Source organism: Castor canadensis, chromosome 4 (genome assembly GCF_047511655.1).
Source record: "Castor canadensis chromosome 4, mCasCan1.hap1v2, whole genome shotgun sequence".
Taxonomy (NCBI): domain Eukaryota; kingdom Metazoa; phylum Chordata; class Mammalia; order Rodentia; family Castoridae; genus Castor; species Castor canadensis.
In genome coordinates this window covers 183,007,416-183,031,105 of record NC_133389.1, presented here as the reverse complement: position 1 = coordinate 183,031,105, position 23,690 = coordinate 183,007,416, and the positions used below count along the sequence as shown (strand labels likewise).

At 42.8% G+C, this 23,690-nt stretch overlaps 1 protein-coding gene across 6 annotated transcripts in view; it reads right to left on the bottom strand.

Moving 5' to 3' along the window:
- The window catches only part of Traf3ip1 (TRAF3 interacting protein 1), a 55,727-nt gene that overhangs the window by 7,707 nt on the left and 24,330 nt on the right, over positions 1-23,690 (bottom strand). For all 6 annotated transcript variants that reach the window (XM_074072141.1, XM_074072139.1, XM_074072140.1 and 3 more), the window contains 3 exons: positions 22,123-22,246; positions 21,883-21,919; positions 21,083-21,159 (listed from right to left, as the gene is read on the bottom strand). In XM_074072141.1, the coding sequence (XP_073928242.1) occupies positions 21,083-21,159; positions 21,883-21,919; positions 22,123-22,246 (238 nt within the window). The remainder of the gene's footprint in view (positions 1-21,082; positions 21,160-21,882; positions 21,920-22,122; positions 22,247-23,690) is intronic.

The window sequence follows — 23,690 nt, the reverse complement described above, 5'->3', positions numbered from 1 at the left end:
ACTTAAAATTCTATTAAAGCCCATTTATAATAATTATTAATGTTCATTTGGCATTGAGCTCACGCTAATGTAAAACCAGCTAGGGTATAATGCAGGGTAGGAGACTCATGTGTGTAAAAGCCTAATAAAATTCGGAGCTAGTGAAGGAAAAGACACAGAGAAGTCATCTGCTCACGCCCTCTCATATTTTTGGTTACTTGGTCAAAGTCCTTCATATTTATGTATCACAGAGTCAAGAAGTTGGAATGCTAATTTAAAAGTTTCCAATTTTATGTCAAGATATTAAGAATTGAAAACAAGAAACCCTTGGGTGGAGATTATGACAGTAGAGAGAGACTTTTATTACTACCCTAAAAGACACAACACATTGCTGAAAAAAAAACATTAAAAGAAGTCTGGCAATTTTCAAACTTTCATTTAAACTAACATGGCAGAGTAGAGGTGGACAAGTTAACCAGTGACTATGTGCTTTAAAAAGCACAGCCCTCTGATGACAGACTGATTCATATACCACTCGTGTAGAAGTATCAGCAACTTTCCACATAAACACAACCTTGTTTTAAAGAATTTTAATATGTACAGTAAAGTTTGAGAATCTACCACCACACTCACCACACAGGAATTAGTAATATGAAATACAATTCTGGAAAGAGAGAGCATAAATATTCAAAGTCTTTCTTTACATAAAATATGACCTAAGCCAACCTAGAAGGCAGTGGACTCGGGCACAGAACAAGCAGTTAAGGCCCTATGGCTTGGGAACCCGGCGCCAGTCCTGCCACCTACCAGCTACACGGCCTTGAGAGCTTCCACACGATAAAATGGAAATAATAATATTTATTCTGCAGGTAAGATTGAGTGGGATAATATAAAAGCAGCTCAGTGCCTTTCACAAGGTAAACTTTCAGTAGATGTTAACTATTACAGTAAACTTATCCCCAGAAAGATCAAAGTCACAGGCTCCTGTAGCAAGAAGCACTGGCAAACCATCACACCTCCTATCCATCTGTCAGCTACAAAAGACTCTTGTCAGGCTTATCTGGAGTACTTGGTGCATACTGGAAAACAATTCAGATATTCTCAGCCCTAGCTAGCATGTCCAAGTTCAGGTGAACAAGTTCTTCCGTTCATTAAAAACAATTTGCCTGAGGCTAGGCATGGTAGCACACCCCTGTACTCCCAGTTACTCAGGAGGTGGAAGAGGAAGGGCTGGGGTTGGAGACTACCCCAGGGAAAAATGAGACCCTATTCGAAGACTGAAGCAAAAAGGGTTAGAGGCACAGCTCCAGGGATAGTGGCTTCACACAAACCGCCATGCATGTGCACACCACACACTCTCCTTTCTCTCTTCTCTTCTCCCTCTCCCTGAAAAATTCCAAGATTTTTCAGGTATACACTTACTTCGGATACTTAATATTATGTACATTTTATCACACACACACTTGTCCTCAAAAATGTGGGCATTTGTGTTTACAGTGAGTTTTAAATTTGCAATTCTTTATTTAAAGTCATATAAATAAAACTTATCAGTCTTAGAGATTTGTTTCTTTAAATTTCAACTGCAATATTTCAAGAACAGAAAGTACTACTTTAAAAACAATGTTCTGGAAGTGTGGCCCTCAGGAATTACCAGAAGGCTAGGGAGAGGGGAGCAGCGCTGGCCACGGCCAGCAGCTATTCCCTGCCTCTAACTGATCAGCAACACTCCTGAGCACAGCTCTACCCTACACTTAGCATACCAGACAAAGGCTGATTAATTGGGGGGTGGAAGGTAAGTAATAAATCAGAGTAAGTGTTTGCTTTAAACAACATGCTCTCCCGTGACCTCAGGACCGGATCTCTCTGCAACCTGTACGACGTTCACTTTCTTCATAAACAGAGGAATAGCTGCATTTGAGTTGCAAAAGAAAAGCTCAGGCCAATAGTAATTATTCTGAGTGTCCTATCCATCAAGAAATATTCTACCACCAAACATCTTTGTAAACCATTCATTTCTAATGCAGGCCAAGTTAGGTCCCTCCAATACACAAAATAACCCCTAAGCAAATACTTTAACCTTTTAATTCAAAGCACATACTAAAGTACATAAAACATAAACCTACAGATTTTAGCAGAACAGTGAACAACTGCAGCCATCACCTGGGTCAATAAAGCACACTGCCAGCACCTCAAAGCCACACGTGTGCCCCTTCTGGGATCCCCACCACAGCCTTCTGCATTCTCCAGTCCTGGGAAAGTAGCAGTGGCCCTTCTGTTTGCTTACCTGTGTGCCTACTTTACCTTGTGGAGGACAAATGGAACATGGAGCAATGTTCCTCTGGGCAGCCTCTTTTGCTCAAATGTTGTTTATCAACCAACCATGTTACCCGGATTTCATTTGCTGTATTGCTGGATACTATTTCATGTATGAATAGAATACCACGATTTATTCTGCAGTCTACTACTAATGGACATTTGGGTTATTTTTTCATCCGGGTTACTACTAACAATACAACCCTGAATAACGTTATACATGGGTAATATACACAAGCATGTGACTCTCAGGTGTGTAGCAGGAAGTAGCACGGCTGGGTCAGATAAGCAAATCCAACTTTACTACATCATGCCCAACAGTTGTCTAAAATGGTTTCCACAATTTATATCAAGTTATTTTCATTAACCAGCATTTTATATTTATACTTATAAAGGAACCATCACCCTGACTCCTGACAACTACAGGAATAACCACTGGACTATTTCATGGCCAGCAGTAGAACACTGCCACGCCAAGTCAGAAGCTGCTGTTAAAGGGAAGCTTGCAAGTAACTGACAGCTGCCATTACAGCAATGCCACAGGTGCAAGCTCCTACCTTGGATGTCTGAGAAGCTGGAGAGAATGAGAGTAACTGTCCATACTGGGGCCAAAGCCATCTAGTTTAGTGTCCTACCTCTGAAGTTCACTCTGCTTTCTACCTCAGTTCCCTAACTGCCTTAGGAAGTGGGGAAAACATCTATTTCATAGATTATTGTAAGGATCAATAACGTGACCCTAAGCAATTCTTCAGCCATACTAAGTGTACTCCATAGAAGAAGTGCATATAGAGCAAAACATCTTTGAATGTAAGCACTTTTATAACACATTTGAGGGACAAGTGCAACACCCTCTTAGAACTATATTTGGAATAGGAGTGAGCAAGGTCAGTGTGACACCCAGAATCACTGAAAACAATGAGGCCTTTGTAATAGCCTGTGAAATGGAAATTTTTTTTTTTAAATCACCTTATCCCTGAAGGGTGCCTGAAATATGGCACTTGATGCTACAGAGGCATTCTGGCCTTCCCTCTTTGTTCCTCCTAAAATCAGGAGACTACCCCTACCCCACCACATGGAAGAGCCCCCCGCTCACCACCAAGAAAAGAACTGCTCTTATCGCCAGAGATTCAACCCAACGCCGATAGAAAGCTGTAAGAACAGACTGGTTCGAGTAACGCTCGTCCTTCACTTTTCCACATCTGCCTCTCTCTCATTTAGTATGCAACCACTCAGCTCTAACTGCTTCTTGGGAAAGGGGGGGGTCTTCATTTTCCTGTGGGTGATTCCAAGTACATGTATACTTTTCTGCTATCAATCTGTCCTGTATCAACTTAATTCGGGGCCCAGTTAGAGAACCTAAGGGAGGAAAAGTAACGTTCTCCCTCCCTCCGTCACACAGAGAATTAATCATACTGAGATGAACGAAGTAGGCATCAGGGAAGTGCAGAGCTCGAATCCTCAGCTAAATGAGCACTTGTCTATGTGAAGTAACTCAAATGAAGATTGTGACATTACTGGTCTAAACCTGGCCCTTCCGAATGTGGTTCTGGAGGAGAGCTTCATACATGTTGTTGACCTGATGTGAATCCTATGACATTCTCCAGCCGCCCACTGCCATCTGTGATGCGGCTACTGGACACAGGCTTTCTCTCTCTCTCTCTCTCTCTCTCTCTCTCTCTCTCTCTCTCTCTCTCTCTCTCTCTCGTTAGAAGATGTTTGTCTATCAGTAGTTCACTGTAAGTTTTCAGTCATAATGGATGCTGAGTTTTCTATGAACCATTATTTTTGAGAGAAAGCACACTGACCTGTGATTTTGTTCAGTTCAAGAAGTTTCTTGGTTAAGAATCTACATTTGAAGGATACTACACAGATCTGAACTTAATGGAAATGGCTGCATAAATACAGAGTCACCAAAGGAACTACTAAAGAGAAAGATGCAAACATACTTACTTTATATAGGGGACAGAGCTTTTAATCCTAACGTACATTCTAGTCCCCTATTAATTACATAATAAAATGCATGCTGTAGAGAGTTATAACTAGCAATTTCTGACTTTCGCTTGTTCAAATTTCGTCATATTTGTTTAAGTGAAATCTTTAAAATCCATTTTAGCAATAGTTAGATCACATCAAGTTAATTTTGACCAAAATGGAAAAACTAGAAGGAGCCTAGTGAACAGTAGAAAACAGAGATGGACCCTGGACAATAATCTCCAGTAGTGGAGCAAGGCAGCACATGGCTAAGGCCCCAAGAGGAGGACATTCAGGAGACCAGCCCACCATTGTCCTTGTTCTTCCATGGGGACAGGATCCTGACTGAGGCAGAGCTGGAGTCTGAGGAGCACCAGGGTGCCACTGAGCTGAGGAGGTGTGGACTCCTGCAAAGCAGCTGACACAAACAAGTTAAGCATGACAAGCCCAAGGCTGGGTTGAGTCAATAAGCCAGGAGATAAAATACAATGGCACATTGAAAAATAGTCAATGAGCCCCCACAATAGCAGAAAGGGAGCAAAAGAGGAGCAAAACCCCAAACAGAGACAAATGGGAAGCAAAGAGGCAGATGAGTGATATGACCCACTGACTTCAGAACTGCACTGAGCACAAAGAGACTGAGAGCAGCAGGCAAAGAACAGTGCAGCTTCCCAGAAGGGGGTGAGCATGCACACATGAAAATGCCACACCTTTACCTGCAGTGTGAAAAGTGACAACAGCTGCAGATTCTAGCAGGGAGAACAGGAATGAGGTGTCCAGCTCATTAGGACAGGAGAAGATGGACACACACAGGTATGGAAAAAAGAGGTGTCCGCAAGCCTGATGACCGAGAGCCCTCTTCTGAGACTCACTCTTAGGAGACATGGATAGGTGCCTAAAACACGTGGACAAAAAAATTCCATCTCAGCATTTCTTATGGCAGAAGAAGGCTTGTCCCTCCCCAACATCTTCCTACCAGTCCTGGTGGAATGTCACAGGAGGCCCACACAAGGGACAGACCCTGAGTTCAAACCCCAGTACCAGGGAGGGGGAAGGGGAGAACCATTGTATCATTTAAGCAGCAGAAAAACCTAGTTAGATCTGAGGTTTTTTTTAAACCACTTGGCTTCAGACTTGGGAAGAGATAAAAGAGATAAAAGAGGCCCCTGTGACTGAATGTCCAAGGATACAACAGAGAATGCAGTGGAGATGGGAAGCAGCACATGGGCTTCTTGTTCTACAAAGAGTAGAGGATGACAGGGGACCCACTGGAGCAACAAGGAACATGGTACCATGTAGAGCTTCAGTGAGGAAGGAGGAAGAACTCCACAAAGGATCCCAAATTAAGTTTGTAAATAAACATAAGCTTGATTCTAAAACCTAACAACACACAACACAACTCAAAAACTCTAGGCCAAAACTATTGGAATGGAGATACAGTTCTATTTTAAAGTAACAGTCTAGCAAATGACATGTTACCTGTGACAACATAGATTTTTTTTTTTTCTTTTTTTTTGCAGTACTGGGGCTTGAAGTCAGGGCCTACACCTTGAGCCACTCCAGCAGCCCTTTTTTTGTGATGGGTGTTTTTGAGATAGGGCCTTGCAAACTATTTGCCCAGGCTGGCTTCGAAACGCAATCCTCCTGATCTCTACCTCCTGAGTTGCAAGGATTACAGGCATGAGCCACCAGCGTCTGGCCAGCCACATGGATGTTATTGAAGGACATTATAATAAGTGAAATAAGCCAGGCACAGAGAGACAAATGCCACACGTTCTTACTTATTTGTAGAATGTCAAGCTCATAGAAGCAGGTTACACAGGCTGGGACAGTAGAGACAATGGTCAAATAGTACCAAACTTAGGTGAGACAGGAAGAATAAGGGTTTTTTGTTGTTGTATGTTTTTTTTTTTAATCACAGCATGGTGATAACAATTAACAATTTTTTTTGGTGGTACTGGGGTTCCAACTCAGGGCCTCACACTTATTAGGCAGACATTCTACCACTGGAGCCACTCCACCAACACAACAGTTAACAACCGTGTGCAGAACATTCTAAAATTGCTAAGAGCCTGGCATCCGGTGTTCATGATTATTTGCTGCTATCAGAAAAAAGGAAACACTAAAACTCAATGGACAAATCTAAAATAATCAGCTTGCTAGGAAGCAGGTTCTAAGTCAACAGCATTTCTACAGTAACGAACAATTAGGAAGCAGTTTTAAAGCACACAGCATAAACATCAGGAGAAAAACTATCAAATGCCCAGAATAACTCTAACAAAAGATGTGACCAAGCTTTATAAAAGAAATTATAAATGTTTACTGAAAGGCACTAAAGAAGGCCTAAATAAATGAAAAAAAAATAGTCTTGTTCACGACTATGCCAACTAAAATCCCAGGAGGATTTTCCATCGCACACAATAAGCTGGTTATAATATTTATACGGAAATGAAAGGACCAGTAATTGCCAACAGATATCTGAGGAGTAAGAAAAAGGAGGTTTACTGCCAGATATGAGGCCTTCTGAAGCTACAGTAATTAAAGCAGGCTGGTACTAGTGCAAGGCTAGTGGAACAGTGGAAACTGTAGCCTGTGGGCTTGGCCCACTGACAGTTTTTTGTTGTTGCTCTTATTTTTATTGCTCACTTTTTTTTTTTTTTTTGGGTTCACTGTTGTTGTTGGGGGAAATTCTCTGTAGATGTCTATTATGTCCATTTGGCCTCATGTATGCAGTAGATCTGAAGTTTTTTTGTTGATCTTTTGCCTGGATGACCTGTCTATTGGTGGACAGTGGGTATTCAGTTCTCTCACCATTACTGTTAGGTGTATCTGTGCTTTTAAGTCCATTAGTGGTTTTTTTAAATGTAGCTGGGTGCCCCTATATTTGGAGCATATGTTAAGAATTGATATTTCCTCTTCATGAATTGTTCCTTTAATATGAAGTAACTCTTCATTGTCTTTTCTGACTGATTTTAGTCTGAAGTCTACTTTGTCAGATATAAGTATAGCTATTCCTGCGTGTTTATGGAGTCCATTTATTTGGAAAACCTTTTTCCACCCTTGGACACTAAGCCAGAATTTATTTTTTTCAATGAAATGTGTCTCTTGTAAGCACATGATGGAGAAAAGATAGCCTCTTCCACAAATGTTGCTGGGAAAACTGGACATCCACATGTAGAAGACTGAAACTTTTTTTTTCTTTTATTCACACGTGCATACAATGTTTGGGTCATTTCTACCCCCTTCCCCACACCCCCTGCCCCCTCCCTCTCCCCCCCACCCCCTCGCTACCAGGCAAAAACTATTTTGCCCTTATCACTAATTTTGTTGAAGAGAGAATATAAGCACTAATAGGAAGGACCAAGGGTTTTTGCTAGTTGAGATAAGGATAGCTATACAGGGAGTTGACTCGTATTGCTTTCCTGTGCATGTGTGTTACCTTCTAAATTAATTCTTCTTGAACTAACCTTTTGTCTAGTTCCTGCTCCCCTTCTCCTATTGGTCTCTGTCACTTTAAAGTATCTGCATTAGTTTCTCTGCATTGAGGGCAACAAATGCTATCTAGTTTTTTGGGTGTCTTACCTATCCTCATACCTCCCTTGAATGCTCTCACTTTATCATGTGATCAAAGTCCAATCCCCTTGTTGTGTTTACCCTTGATCTAATGTCCGCATATGAGGGAGAACATATGATTTTTGTAGAAGACTGAAACTTGATCCCTGTTTCTCACCCTGTACCAGTACCAACTCAAAGTGGATCAAAGACTTTAATAAATAAGGCCTAAAACTTTGAAACAACTCCAGGAAGTAGTCTGAAATATACTGGAACGTACACGCATAAGGAACGACTTCCTAAATAGAACTCAAAAGGCTCAGCATCTAACAGAAAGAATAAACAAAAGGGGACTGCATCAAACTAAAAAGCTTCTGCACAGCAAAAGAAACAAGTCCCTAGACTTAAGAGACAGCTCACAGAATGGGAGAAAATCTTTGTCAGCTATTCATCCAATAAGGAACTAATATCCAGAGTCTACAGGGAATTCAAAAAACTCAACCTCCAAAGAATCAACATCCCAATGAAGAAATGGGCACATGAATTAAACAGGGAATTCTCAAAAAAAAGAGAGACAAATGGACAATAAATACATGAAGGAGTGTTCAACTTCCCTGGCTATAAAAGAGATGAAAATCAAAACTATACTAAGATTTTGTCTCATCCTAGTTACAATGGCCATATTCAAGGGCAAAAACAACAAATGCTGGCGCAGATGTGGCAAAACAGAAACCCTTATACACTGTTGGTGAGAATGCAAATTAGTACAACCATTATGGAAAACAGTATGAAGATTCCTCAAAAAGCTAAAGACAAAATTGCCATATGATCCAATGATACCACTCCAGGGCATACATCCAAAAGAACATAAGTCAGGATACAACAGAAACACTTCTATGCCAATGTTTATCATAGCACAGTTCACAATAGCCAAGGTATGGAAACAACCCAGATGCCCTACAACTGATGAATAGATCAAGAAAATGCGGTGTATGTATATATGTATACATATATGTAATACACATACACACACGCACATGCACACAATGGAGTTTAACTCACCCATAAGGAAGAGTAACACCATGAGGTTTGAAGGTAAATGGATGCAATTGGAGGACATCATGCTAAGTGAAGTAAGCCAGGTTAGAAACACAAAGGCCACGTGTTTTCTCTCATATGTGGAAGACAGATATAAAAGATAAACATATACACAAAAAACAAACATGATAATATACAAAATCATATGTAGAACATGTCTGTAATAGTGGAACTACTCTATGGAACTCAGGGAAGGAGGGAAAGGAAAAAAGAATGATAGAGCATCAACAATATCTGAAAAATGGGGGGTGAGAGGGAAGGGGTAAGGGAGAGTAATGAGGGGATGAATGGACCACAGTGAAGTATATTCACAGTAGGGGTACATTGAGAAACCCCTTAGAAATTAATAACGAAAGACAGGACTGTAAACTGGTACAGTGGGGGGGTACTAGTGGGAAGAAGGGTGAAAAAGGGAGATAAAAGGTGAAGGAATATGGTTGGTGAACTTCACATACCTATATGAAACAGAACAATGAAACTTCTTGCAATTGCTTGAAAGAGGGTGGGAGGGGTTAAGGGGAAGGGGGGTGGGGGTGAGCTAACCAATGTACAATATATGCCTATTTGGAATTGTCACAATGAATTTCCTGTGAACAACAAATATATTCTAATACAAAATTTTCAATAAAGAAAAGAAAAAACAGGCATGGAAAAAGCATTTAAAGTAAGAGCTGTGTGTGGTGGCACATGCTTGTAATTCCAGTTGTTCAGGAGGTGGAGGAAGAACCATCTCAAGCTCTATGCAGTCAAGTCGAAGAAGCAACAGTCTCAAAACAAGATACAGAGCTGGAGGTGTGACTCAAGCGACAGAGCGTCAGCTGTGCAAGTGCGAAGGCCTGAGTTCAAACCCCAGAACCACCAAAAAACAAAATACAAACAAAAGGTCTGGGGGTATAGGTCAAGTAGAAGAGCCTGGAGGCCCTGGGTTCAATCCCGGGTACCACAAAAGAAAGTAAAAATCCTTTGTGACATGTGAAAACTGTACACCATTCACATTTCAGTGTAGAAAAATAAAAACAAGCTTTATTGGAGCCCAGCCATTTGCATCCTGCCTATGGTTGCTTGTGCACTGTGCTCTGGTTTGGATATGGCTGGAGTGGGTCCACGGCTTCCTGTGTTGACGTTTCAGTCCCACTGTAAGGTATTAAGAGTGTGGAAACTGATCTGGCTCTGTGTTTAGAGGCGGGGCCTTTGACACGTGATGAGGATTAGACACACAGCAAAACCCTGTGACTGCATCCTGGGGCCGTACACAGAGGCCAAGGGACCAGACACACAGGTACGTACGCTCTTCCCTGTCTCCAACCTGTGATGCTCTGCGTCACTTTGGAACTCTGCCAGCAAGAAGGCAATCACCTCCTTCCAACCTTGGATGAGAACTGTGAGCCAAAATGAGCCTGTCTTCTTTGTAGTTCGCCCAGTCTGTGAGATTGTGTAATTGCCAACAGTAAACGGATTCCTATCCCTTAAAAGAGAGAGTAGTGAGACGGTCTACCGGACCCTTTAAGAAAAATGAGGAAGCCCCTCTTCATGCAGGAGGGCATGCCTTCCTCTCCGAGTAGAGTTCAGGGCTGGTCTGGGGCTGCAGCATGAGATGAGGGTCTGCGGGTCCAGTGGGTGCTGGGCTCACTCCCCGTGCGTCCATCTGAACTGAAGGCATGTGCGCCGTATTCGTGCATTTGCTGTCCGCTCCACTAATTTCAACACTTCTTCGCAGTGTATGTCCCAAGTCCGTGGTGACGCTCACAGGCCGCTTCTGGTGGCCGTGGGTGACAGGGCTGTCCCGGGGCGGCCTCATCCTCACTCGTCACCAGGAGAGCTCCGGGTGCGCGGCCTCTTGCCCGGTGAGGACAGGATGCCTTCGCCGCGTGCAATGGCGTCCCGTGTCGCCTGGACCCCAGCCCTTCTTCCTGAGGCTCCTGGCAGGTCAGCTCCGCCGCCTTCCTAGCTCTTCAGTGCAATGTCGCATCAGTGAATTCATTCGTTCTTACAGCCACAAGGCCCCGAGTTCAAACCCCAGTGCCACCAGGACAGAACGGAAATGAACAGGCTAGCTGAGCTGTCAGAGCCGCCTTCCGTGCCCGCATCCCCACCTACTCGTCTTTGGAGATGAGCTGGGGAGACTCATGGCGGAAGAACCCCGCTCTGGGACCCCGACGCTACTCCCACTCCGCACACCTCCCCGTTACTAAGCAGAAAACCTGTGATTGGTCAAACTGGAAGCCACGTATGTCCAAGGCTGTGATTGGTCAAGTTAAAACCCAATCACAAGCACGCCCCGCCCCCGCCTGGAAGCCGGGCTCCAGTGTGCTGCTCCCAACCTGAGGCTGCAGCATTCCGCCCAAGAGAGGCTCCTCCAGCCCACCTGTGCTTAGCCGCAAAAGCTCTGCTAAGTACCAGACACCACAACATGCAGAAATTACTCCTGAGTTTTAAAATACACAAAACATTTAGACTGCATCTTGCTTGCAACATGGGGTGCTGTGTAAGGGTATTAAGGCACAGGGTATTTTAGTTACAAATTACAAATAACATCAGTCACTGACTAGTTATAATAAACAGGTGACTTATTTTCAATCTGGAAATACTTGTGAGAACATGACTGATTACATCTTTATACTCAAATTCCCTTAAGTCATATATGCGTGTGTGTGTGTGTGTGTACATGTGTTATTTTCCAGGTAAACACTCCAATTTTATACCTATCATGAACTTTACCTGGAGAGGCCTACTTCCTCATAAGTATCACCATGAAGTTCATATATATGCAATTTTGTAATTATTTCCAAACCATTCTTTTGGTGCATAATATATACATGGCGTATGTCTGTGAATACTTTAAGTGATGCTGTTGGTGACTGATTTTTACAAGATAATGTGGTAGTGATGAGTTGATTTTACACCCAAAACTTAAGACCCCCAGGATGCACAGTGGAAGATACTATATTTAAGAGATGTAACTTAGGAACAGGAAACTATTATGTTATGTTCTTGAAAAGGAAAAGGAAACACTTAGCTCTTTATGATTAGGATCAATTTCAACAATTCCCAGTGAAGAACTACTGTGCGTATGTCCCCTTTTATTTCTCCCACAGAAACGTCAATGAAAACAATATTCCTATTTAAAAACAACAGAATCACAAACAAACGAAACCAAGCTAAAAGTATTTCTGTTGGGTGCAGAACTCCAGTTAAGAGGAGATTCTGACTAGCATTTTCTAAGAGCGTTAAAACATTTGCAATGAAATTGCACCACCTAGCGAGCAAAATGAGAATCTGAAGATCTTACAGATCACCAAAATAAAACAATGGAATTCCTCTCATACAAGAACTTAGCCAAACGGTATTAACTATACACTAAACAAGAGTTTTAATTAAACTCTTAGGTCATTTTATCCACCAAAGTGCAACGATAAAACAGGTTCTTGTATTCCTAAACAAATGCCTCCTTGCAACAGTCATCAAAGAGTTCTCTCTCTGAAACTTGCTACATTACACCCTTATTAAGACCTGGGATGTAGCTCGGTGGTACAGCGCTTGCCTAGCATGCGTGAGGCCCTGGGTTCGATCCCAGCACCAAAAAAGAAAAGACAAAAAAAAAAAAAAAAACCTCTCCCCAAAAAAGACCTCCTTCCAGAAAGGCACTAAAATATACACATGCAGGTCAAAGGCAACACACACCCATTTCTACCTGGGTGCAAGCTTGTGACCTCCAGACCCAGAACAGGAGATAATTTACACAACCAAGAAAGGTGAGAAGAAACCAAAATCACCAAATTTAAATGAACCAAAGGAGTAAGAAGTCTAGAGAAAAGAAGTACTTCAAAATACAGAACTTAAATGAAAAGAAAAAGTGCCTGACATTTATATTCAATTAGACCAGATATAAAATGAAGAGAAACTAAGATGATAAACTAAAATGAGACTGAAAAATTAGAAGAAATATTTAAACAGTGCTTTAAGACGAATAAACAGTATTTGAAATTGCTGACCAGAACTCTTTAGGCAACTTTATTTAGAAAGCTTTAGAAACCAAGAATTTTTATAGAATTAGGTACACTATGCAGCTTGCTTTTCTGGTTATTTTTTTAAAACTTCCTCATAAACCTGAGTTCAGAAAAATTGCTGGCAGAAGCTGACATCTTATACTAACAAAGTTTGTATTTCCTCTTGAAGAGCAAGCAGGAAAGCCAGGATAGGAGGAAAATGCATCTCACCCACATATTGATCCTATAATCCACTGTTCAAGTCCACTAGCACAGTAAGAAATAGCCTTTCTTCCAACAGAACTTCAAAGACAGGCTGGAGAGATGCCCAGATTATAAATGCACATTTTCTTAGCCTTGGAAAGATGTTCCCTCCAAAAAAATTTAAAGTACTGGGACAAAAGGCACACCACAATGTATGTGTCTATCAGGGAAACACCTACTATTTGACTTCTCAAAGGAGATAAAAGAGAAGTGATGGCCACTTTTTGTGTACCCAATGATGGCAAACACAGCCTGCACACCTGGAGGACGTGCTCTCACACGTGTCCCAGGTGAACTCTAAAGGTGCACTGAATCCTGGGCTCAAAACAGCCTATAGGGTAGATTTGCTTCTGCAAGCAGCAATTCCAACCAATTCATATCGTTACAGTAGATACTGTCGATGAAAAGTCTTGACAAGGCTTTAAACTTGAAAACTACAAACAGCCCCGTAATAATCCACATGTTAAAGAAGACATCACACAAAGGTACTTGATATTAAAATTCACGTTTTTTATTATACAACATCAATTTAATATTAAACAAATTTGAAATTCAAGGATAAACTATGCTCAAAATGTTTAATCTTAATATATTTTCTCTAAAAAGGACAAAGATTTAAAAAGTGAGCTAATTATTTCACTCAAGCAGGAAGAAAAAGTAAACACCCAAAGAAATTAAAAGGGAAAACTAACATTAAAAGTTAATGAATTGGAAACAAAAGTATCCACAAAACAGAAAGCTGATTCTTTGCTAGAGAGTAGCTATTTCCCCCAAGTCTCATCAAGAAACACAAAGGCACAATATTATTGGAAGGAAAACTACAGATAGAAAATTTTTGAAATCATAAAGCTATACTTCAACTGTCTTTACGGTAAGACTGCAAAATGTGGATGAAATAAAGTTTCCCAGAGAAGCCACTGTGGAAGAAATAGTTGATGGCCCTCGTTTCTCAGTGCCCCCTTGGCAAAGCTTCCTGCCACCGTGTGCAGCCCATGTGCAGAGATGGGCTGGTGAATCCAGAAAACTGGCCCTGACCAGGAGAAAGCCTCCTCCACTGACCCAGGGGCCTTGTAAGCAGTATCATTGTCAGAGCATTTTTTTTAATTAGCATATATTAGTTGAAACAGGATTTCACCGTGGAACATGCATATGACATGCTTTGATCATATTTATACCCTTTCTTTCTAATCCGGACCCCCACTTTTATTTTTACAATTTTAATGAGTTTCATTATTGCATTCATTCATCGCCCCATCACCCAGTTTGCCCTCCCCCTTTCCACTGGTTCCTCCCTCAAAACAGTCCCCCTTCTACATTCATGTCATATTTTTTAGGTCTAGATTCTGCATATATGAGGAAAAACAGAATATTTGTCTTTCTGAATCTGGCTTATTTCACTTAATATGATGATCTTTAATTCTACACATTTTCCTGCAAACATAATTTCATTCTTCTTTATGGTTGAATAATACTCCATTGTGTGTATATACCACATTTTCCTTATCCATTTATCCATTGCTGGGCACCTAGGCTGATTGTGATTAGTGTTGTGATAAACATAAGTACTCAGTTATCTCTCTTGTATGTTGATTTACACTCCACATATATGCCAAAGTGGAGTTTTTTTAGTTTTTTTGAGGAACCTCTGATTTCCATAGTGGCTGTACTAGTTTACATTCCCACCAACAGTGTGAGGGCTCCTTTTCCCCTCCCCATCCTCACCAACATCTGTTGTCTTCTTGATAATAGACACGCTGACTGGGGTGAGGTGGAATCTTAGTGTACTTTTGATTTGCATTTCCTTTATGGCTAAGGATGGTGAACATTTCCTCATGTATTTATCGGCCATCTGTACATCTTCTTGAGAATCATCTGTTCCTTTCATTTGATTGGATTACTTGATCTTTTGGTGTTTAATCTTTTGATTATATATTCTGGATATTAATACATTGTCAGATGAGTAACTAACAAAGATTTTCTCTCATTCTGTAGGCTGTCTCTTTGCTCTGGTAATTGTTTCCTTTAAGGTGCAGAAACTCTTTAATTTGATGCAATCCCATTTGTCAGTTCTTGTTCTTAATCCCTGAGCTATTGAAGTCCCATTCAGAAAGTCACTGTCTATGCCTGTATCTTTAGGATCTTCTAAATATAATACTGTATCACCTACAAATAGGGATAATTTGACTTCTTTTCCTATTTATATCCTTTTTGTCTCTTCCCATCTTATTGCTTTAGCTAAGAATTTGAGCGCTATATTAAATAATCATGAAGAAAGTGCACACTTTGTTTATTCCTGACTTCAGAGGAAATGTTTTCAGTGTCTCTCCCTTTAGATAGTATCGGCTGTAGGTCTGTGGTACATAGCCTTTATTATATTCAAGCATGTTTCTTCTATTCCTAGTTTGTTCAGGGCTTTAATCATGAAGGGAGAATGAATTGTGTCAAAGGCTTTTTGTGCATCTATTGAGATGATCGTGTGATTTTTTTTGTCCCTTGTTCTACTTATGTGTTATATTACATTTATTGACCATGAGAAGTTTTTATTTCTCTTTCAATTATGAAGGATAGCTTTGCTGGATATAGTAATATATATTGGCAGGTATTTTCTTTCAGGACCTGAAATAGACCATTCCATGCCCTCCTTGCTGGGCAAGTGATCTACCACTTGAGCTATGCCTCCAGCTCCACCCCCTCCTTGCTTTTAGAGTTTCTATTGAGAAATCTGTTGTTATTCTGATTGGTTTGCCCTATACATGACTTGGTGCTTCTCCCTTGCAGGTTTCAAAATAATCTTTCCTTGTTCTATATACTTAATGTTTTAATTCTAATATGATGTGGAGAGGTCCTCTTCTGGTCTTGTCTGTTTGGTGTTCTAAAAGCCACCTATACCTGGATTACCATCACTTTGCCAAGATTTGGTAAATTTCTATTAATTTTTTTAATATGTTTTCTATGCCTTTAGCTTGCAACTCTTCTTCTATGCCCATGATTCATAGGTCTGGCCTTTTAATAGTGTCCCAGAGGTCTTTTATGCTCCATTTGTACCTTTTTTTTTTCTTGTTACTACCTATTCTAATTCTCTACTTTTTTTTTTCAAGAGCTGATAGACTGTCTTCAACTGATCCAGTCTGTTGGTGAGGCTTTTAACTCAGTTTTTTATTTGACATATTGAGCTTTTGATTTCCAGAATTTCCTAGATACTTTTCAGGATTTCTGTATCTTTATTGAATTCTCCTCCATATTTCATTTAGCTGCTTATTTGTATTCTCTTGGAATTCATTCAGGCAATTATTTGTGTCCTCTTTAATTTCACTGGTCATTCTTACAATCATTCTTTCGAATTCTTCAAGATTTCATCCACTTCACTATCACTAGATTCTGTTAACTTGCAGAGGAATCATGTTTGTTGTCTTGTTTTTCCATATTTCTGGTGCTTCTAAGTTGGGATTTGTGTGTCTGAGGCCAGGTTGTTTGTTGGGGTTTTAACCACCTGTAGTTTTTCAGTTGACGTATTCTCAATGTTCAGGCAGGACTGAATAGTAGTAGGGTTGAGGTGCAATTTCTAACCACTGGACTGGGTAGGTAAAGATTCACCCAATTCTCAGGGTTCCCTGACACCATTCAAAGAAAAGAAAACCAGCTGGAGTCTCTTATAGTTCCTAGTGTTCAGGTTGGGGTTGAACCTGGGCTGAGTGTGGGGCCAGTCAAGGGTCAGTTATTGGCTTCAGGGCTGCTTTCACTTTACAAGCTTCCCTTCTTTGTGTGCCAGGAGGTGCTGCTGACCACAAGGAACTCTGCAACCTGTGGGCAGGTTCCCACTTGCCCCACAGTCCTCCTCACCCAGTTTGTGTGCCTCAGGGCTAGCAAGCATCCAAGCATAGGGGTACCCTCTCTCCCAAATGCACCAAAAGTACTGAGCTCTGGACTGGAGGGGAAAACTGAGGGACTTAGGCACTTGCCTGCTGATCACAGCACTTTGAAGACGCCACCCAGCAGCTAACTACCCCGTGGCAGGCAGAAGGCTAGGGAAATCATGTGATCTGCAGGACTCTGCCAGCTACAGGCTCAGAGCTGATTCAGCAGTGATCTTCAGGAGATGGGGCTTGCTCCTTGTCAGAAAGGACAGGGCCACCAACCACTGCACTCACACATCACTGCCCGACTTCTCTGCTTCTTAAACTTTTCAGCATGTCCATGTCAGATACTCCCCATGTCCTGGTCACATCCCACCCAGACACTGTGGCAGGGTATCCCTGGGCTTCCTGAGCCACGACTGTTCTTTGTTTTCAGGTCCCAAGAGTAATTCAGTCTTGAACAACAAGCCCTCTCACAGGATGGTACCTGGCTATAGCTCTCCCAACATATGGGGGAAAGCAAAATGTCTTTCCTCTCCAAAGCTACCCTGAAATGCAGAAGGAGTCACTCTCACACCAAATCCCTGCACTGAATTTAAGGCCTGCAGGAAGCATGGGCTTACCTTGTGGATACTTCTGCCAATCTACTGCCAAGGCCACCTGGCTCACCTTGTGGCTGTTGCCTTGGCTCTCCCTCCCCACTGGGGAATTGGGGTTGGAACTGCAGACTGTTTCCTACTTTTCTCTGTCACCTTCTGTTTCTCCATGCTTTTCAGCTGTCCCGTAAGCTCTTCAGTAATTCCCAATGCTCTTCCTCTCTTCAGAATGTGACCTCTCCTTTGTTACCCTAACTCTTCTCACTCAGAGTCAAACAGAGGAAGCTTCTAATCTACCATCTTGCCTGACCTCTCTCCCAGAGCATTCTCAGAGCACATCAAGCTGTGAAACTCTGACCAAGTTCTAGGTTGGCCAAACCTCTTAGCATTAGCTAAACTAACATGTGCCTGAAATTAAGACTTCACTTCATGGTCTCCCTTTGTGGCAGAGCTGTTCAGAACGTCAGTGGAAGTGGTATGCACAACTTCCAATAAATATCCTGAAAGTGGGGGACATGCCTTCTCCCTCCCCCCGTTCTCCCTTCTTGCTGGATGGAATGCAGTTCTGGAGGCTGGATCTGAAACAGCCATCTTTTCCCATAGGCGCCCTAAGAAATGAAGGTTACACACCTGGAAGAGCGAGGCTGGTGTCATGCAGGTCCCTATCCCCGGACTGCCACCTCACCACTCTGACTCAGGAGATAAAATGAAAGCACTGAAGCACTATTATTTAAGATCCTCCTTTTACTTGCAGCTAAGTCAAATCCTGATCCAAACATTACTTACCAAAATAAACTCAAGAAGAAATAGAAAAACAAAATACAACCACTAAGGAAGTTAATTTGGTTAAAAAAAAAATCAGTTTGAGCGAACAGAAAAGGTAACAAGACCAAGTTTCCAGTTCTAAAGAAACAGAGAAGAGGCACTAGAAGGGACATGGAGGACAGGCTGGAAACAAATGAAGGAGAACAGCCAACTGTAGCAAATGTTGGGGATAGGGCTGTGCTCAGTAGCTCACTCCTGAAGTCCCAGATATGGTTAGAGGCCAACCCAGGCAAAAAAGTTAGCGAGACACCATTTCAAAAATAAGCCAGGCATGCTGTGGCATGCCTGTAATACAAGCTATGCAGTACATCACAGATCGGAGAATCAAAGTCCTAGACCAACCTTGGGCAAAAACATGAGACCTTACCTGAAAAATAACTAAAGCAAAAAAGGGCTGGGGACATGGCTCAAATTGTAGAGTGCCTCCTACCAAGCACAAAGCCCTGAGTTCAAATTCTAGTACCACTGAAAAAAAAAATGCTGTTGATAATTCTAGTAGGATGGGGACTGAGACTCAAACACTGGAAATCACAATAGCTAAGAGGCCCAGGTGACCCTGAAACAGGCACTTGGATGAAGGTGAGTAGGGCCAAGGACCTCCCTGGAATGGTTTCAAGAAAAAGGAGAAGAAAGAGGTGAACTATAGATAGCAAGTATATGAGTGAAACTCTTTTGAGGAGTTGTAAAAAAGAGAAGCAAGGCACTGGAACAGCATTAGAATTAAAGGTCTAGCTGTGTTTGGTGCTGTATTCCTATAAACCCAACATCCAGGAGGCTGACAGGATGCTCAGGAGTTTGAGGCCAGCCTGGACTACATAATATGATGCTGTCTCAAAAAAGGAAGAGAGTCTCTACTCGCATTTCCTATAAGGGGGAGCAGGAAATGTTTCTCCCTCTTCTTTCCCATTCCTCCCCACCATCATCTTGTTATACTAAATTCCTTTCCTAATATACTTTACTAGTACTTTTACTACCAAAAAAGGTAGAAGGGCTGCAGAGAGGCCTGAGGCCCAAGTGGCAGAGCACCACCTAGCATTCGGGAGTCTGAGTTCAAATTCCAGCACCAGAGGGGAGATTAACACAATTTCAGCCAAAATCACAACACGGTATTTTACGGAACCACATGAAGTTTGTACACAGCCTAAAGGTTTAATAACTGTGAAAACACTACGGAGAATGGGAGAGGGGTGGAGGGGAACATTTACAAAGTCTTCTCCAGTACTTTTTAAGTTCTTATAGAATTATAGTACTTAAAACAAGAAGCAGCACAATAAAGAGCCCAGAAAGGCACCCACAAAAAGGGGTATACACCATGTGATTCCATTTGTATGCAATCTAGGAACTACAAACTACAACAACAAAATGCACAGCAAGGGCCAGAGGGTCATGGAACAAGGTAAGGGGTGGAATTACAGGGCACAGGACACTTCTGACAGTGTGTGTTCTCTGTCCTGACTACAGTTGGCAGACCTGCCCTCCCAAGAGAGTACCTGCTGTGGCCCCTGGAGGAGTAAAGTGGCATGTCTGGTGAAACGAGACCTGTATTAGCCCCACTACTGCAATTCTATGTCTGGGCTTAGCCGTGGAAGCTGGGTCAGCAAGCTATAAACCCACAGCTACATCCTGTCTTTGTGAATAAAGTTTTACTGAACACAGCCTCAGGCATCTGTTTGCCGTGTCTACACTATGGCTGCTTTCATGCCAGGCAGGCTGAGTTGTATAACTGCAACAGAGACCATGTGGTTCAGAAGCCTGAGATACTTACTATCTTGCCCTAAAGAGAAAGTTTGCTGACTCCTGCTCAAAGAGACACAGCTCTTGTGTGCCAGGAGACATGGGAAGGAGCAGACAGTAACAGTTCATAACAGCAAATGGCTAAAAGAACTCAATGTCCACCAATGAAGGAGTTAATAAATAACAGAATACATTACATGTCAATTAAAATGAATACACTGGATCTGCAGGTATCAAGACAGGGAGAGCCCCAGAAACATGTTACCTGAAGAAAGAAACTGGTATAACACATCAATAACATGAAACACTACACACATACACACACATGATTTATTCTTACTATTTCCAGTGACAGATGAGAAAAGTAGATGTGGCATTTAAGAGACAGCACCTGGCCAGCAGGTGCTCTCTCCACTGCTCACATGCCCAATGAAAGAGCACGGATGACAGGAGACCATGGGTCTCAACATAACCCCATGACACACTCATAAGGAACACCCCAGGAACCAGGTACAACTAGAAAATTAGTCTGCTCTTATTTTGCAATTGGTCAGGGGCAAATGACCAGTCTGCAAGAGGGTCCTGAAGGAGCAGGTGAGTCCATGAGGGCAGGCCATGGAGTGGAAGCAGAAACAGGCCTTTGACTCCTAGTTCCTGAGCTCCCCAGGCAAGCCACTGCCCCATAGGACAGGCTCGATGACAGTCCAGGAAAGGAGCACCACACAGAAGAGCCCCCCATTTTCTATCCTTCCCGCTGGGGCAGGGGAATGGCATTTAACATGCAAACAGGATTACTAATTAAAAAAAAAATGTACTGCTAAGCCTAGCATTTGAAAGATGCCTTAATTTTTCAAGGCGAGTATGTGAGGTAGTCTGCAAAACGCGGCTCTGCACAGAAACTGGTCCATACCTTCTCTCCAGGCCCGGGAGCCTGCCGCGATTTTTCATAATCTTTCTTAGTCTCCAGAATTTTGCTCACAAGTCCACCTGTTGAAAATCGGGGGTTAGAGCCATTTCAAGTGGGCAGGAGAATGCAGAAATACTAAAGTCCTCCCTTTCTCCTTCCAGGTTAAAAACAGCTTCATAATCTGTACTTGATAAAGCTATCCCCTCAATCTCTGCTTCCAAGTAGCTGGGACTACAGGTGTGAGCCACCAGCACCAGCTGACTATTCTGTTTTACACCCAACAACAGAAGTACAGTTTGTCTAAAGTGCCCTTTATCTTTTGGAGTATGCATTCGCAGATAAAATGAAGTTCTCTGGACCCGAAAGAACCTGGGAGGAGCAGGACAATCTGAGACGAGAATGGCATGGTGTAGTGTATTTTCTACACTCACAAATGTTTGGAACAAGAGGAAACAGGCTTGGGAAAAGAACCAATACTATTCTAGAACTCCAGGCCTGGGAAGGAACCCAGGGATCCTATCCCACCTACCTGGGCAGACGAAAGAAGATGCAATCTGACCAAAGCCCACATTAGCCTCTCATCTTGGGCCTCCTGCTGGGCCTCCAAGGAAGGCAGCAGCACTACCTCTCCTTGAACACATGTCAGCCCAGTCAGGCCTAGACACAGCTGGTCTGACCTATTACCAGAGTCCCACATACAACAGCTATTTGCATTAGACCTCCCCAAAGCACACAGGAGGACATGCCCACACACATGTATATGTACCACGTGAACACACACATCCACTCGCACCAGGACTCACCATGCTTCTCATCATCCTCTAGTTCCACTGCTGGCACCTGAGCAGGAAAGGAAGGAGGAAAAAGAAAGATTCAGGGATACCCAATTCTCAAATTGTGCCTTTGTGGATCTCAAAAAATTAAAGAAGGTAGAAAACTCACTGAAACATTAGGAAAATTAGGTCTATGTGAATCTAAAGCTGGTCTTAACCCAATGTTGTTTAAACATGGTTACTAAAAACACTGCCCTCCAGTAAACTAACCATTTCCATTTCTGACATTTCTGAGAGCTGAGGGGCAGCTTCCACCACAAACTGCTCATCATCTCCGTTGTCAGAATTCTGTGAGTCTATTATCACATTTGACACGGTTTTGCTGCTCCCTGACCTAGATAAGAAGAAAGTAGATTACATGAGAAGTATTGTATCAACCACAGATTTTCATCAATCCTGTACATCTGGAATATCAGCATTATCTGAGAGGAATTTAGCCACCACCATCCCCAGACAGATGCCAAGGGAAACAAACTGCTAGGAAACAGAGCCAGAAGAAAGCTGGGAGCCTGCCCCCTCCCATCCTGCCACACCCTTCTCCATGCTGCCCAGACCTCCCTCTGCTCCAGCCTTACTATGCACTCTGCTTCACAAAGGCCCTTGGGACCTCCTTGTTCCCTGACACTGGCTCTGGGACCAGTCCTTCACCTGCCGCCCTACACCTGGAGAGGCCTGTTCTCAAAGTGGTAAGATTCAGGCCAGAGGTGGCACAGGTGGCCCTGTAGGCTAGGACTGTCCCCAGGCCTTGTCACTCTGCAAAGCAGGGCCTCCAGGCCCCCTCATTTGTCTCCCAGTCCCCTCTGTAGCCTGACGTCTCTGCCCAGTACCCCATTTATGTACTTCCTCTCCATCCAGGTCCTGCTGTCATTCTGGATGAGCCAGCTTCCAATGGCTTGGCCCACCAGCCCGACTTCAGGCTTCCTGGTGACCACCGCCAACCCGAGAGCCTCCTCATGCTTCCTGGTGACTGCCACTATCCAAGGGTTATGTCATGCTTCCTGGTGACTGCTGCTACCCAAGGGCTATCTCATGCTTCCTAGTGACCACTGCCATTCAAGGGCTCTCTCATGCCCTCCAGGGCTACCCTGGCACTTTCTCACCTTATAAACACACTCCAAACTAACATCAGCTTTCTCTCTGGTGCACTAACAGCTACAGTACCTAGGCCTTGACCACAAGCCTCCAGAAGCAAGCATTGTACAGCCTGAGTGCTCAGCAAACTCCTCCCCCCACTGCCTTCATCTCCTTCCAATGCAACTTAATGTCAAGCAGTATCCTTAACTCCCCCACCCACAGTCACCCTGTAACACCTGTGCAGTACACACACACACACACACATACACACACGTCACATGCACAGTCCATTCCTGGCTCTCTGAGGAACAAAGCTCGGGGAAACACGCCTACACGTGCATGCGCCATTCCTGCCTCTGTTCCTACTGAAGCCCTGAAACCCAGTCTGATCCAGCCCGGCTGCTGCCTCTACAGTGCTTATGACTTCTGGACAGCCTTTTATTATTTCATTTATTTTGTGTGTGCACACACAATTAACCTTTAACCCTTTCCCCCACTTTTTTTCTCATTTGTTTTGGCTTTACAAACTCTTCTATCTAAGATCACAGAAACACAGCCTACCATTTCCCCATATTCATTTCCCTCTCATCCATCTGCAGTACCTCCTGCTCTAAGGCTTAAGGTGAGGTCCTAATCCCATTTTTCTTTTTCTCAACAGAGTCTTCCCAGTACCACCTGTTGCGTGCCACTCCCATCTCTCAGTG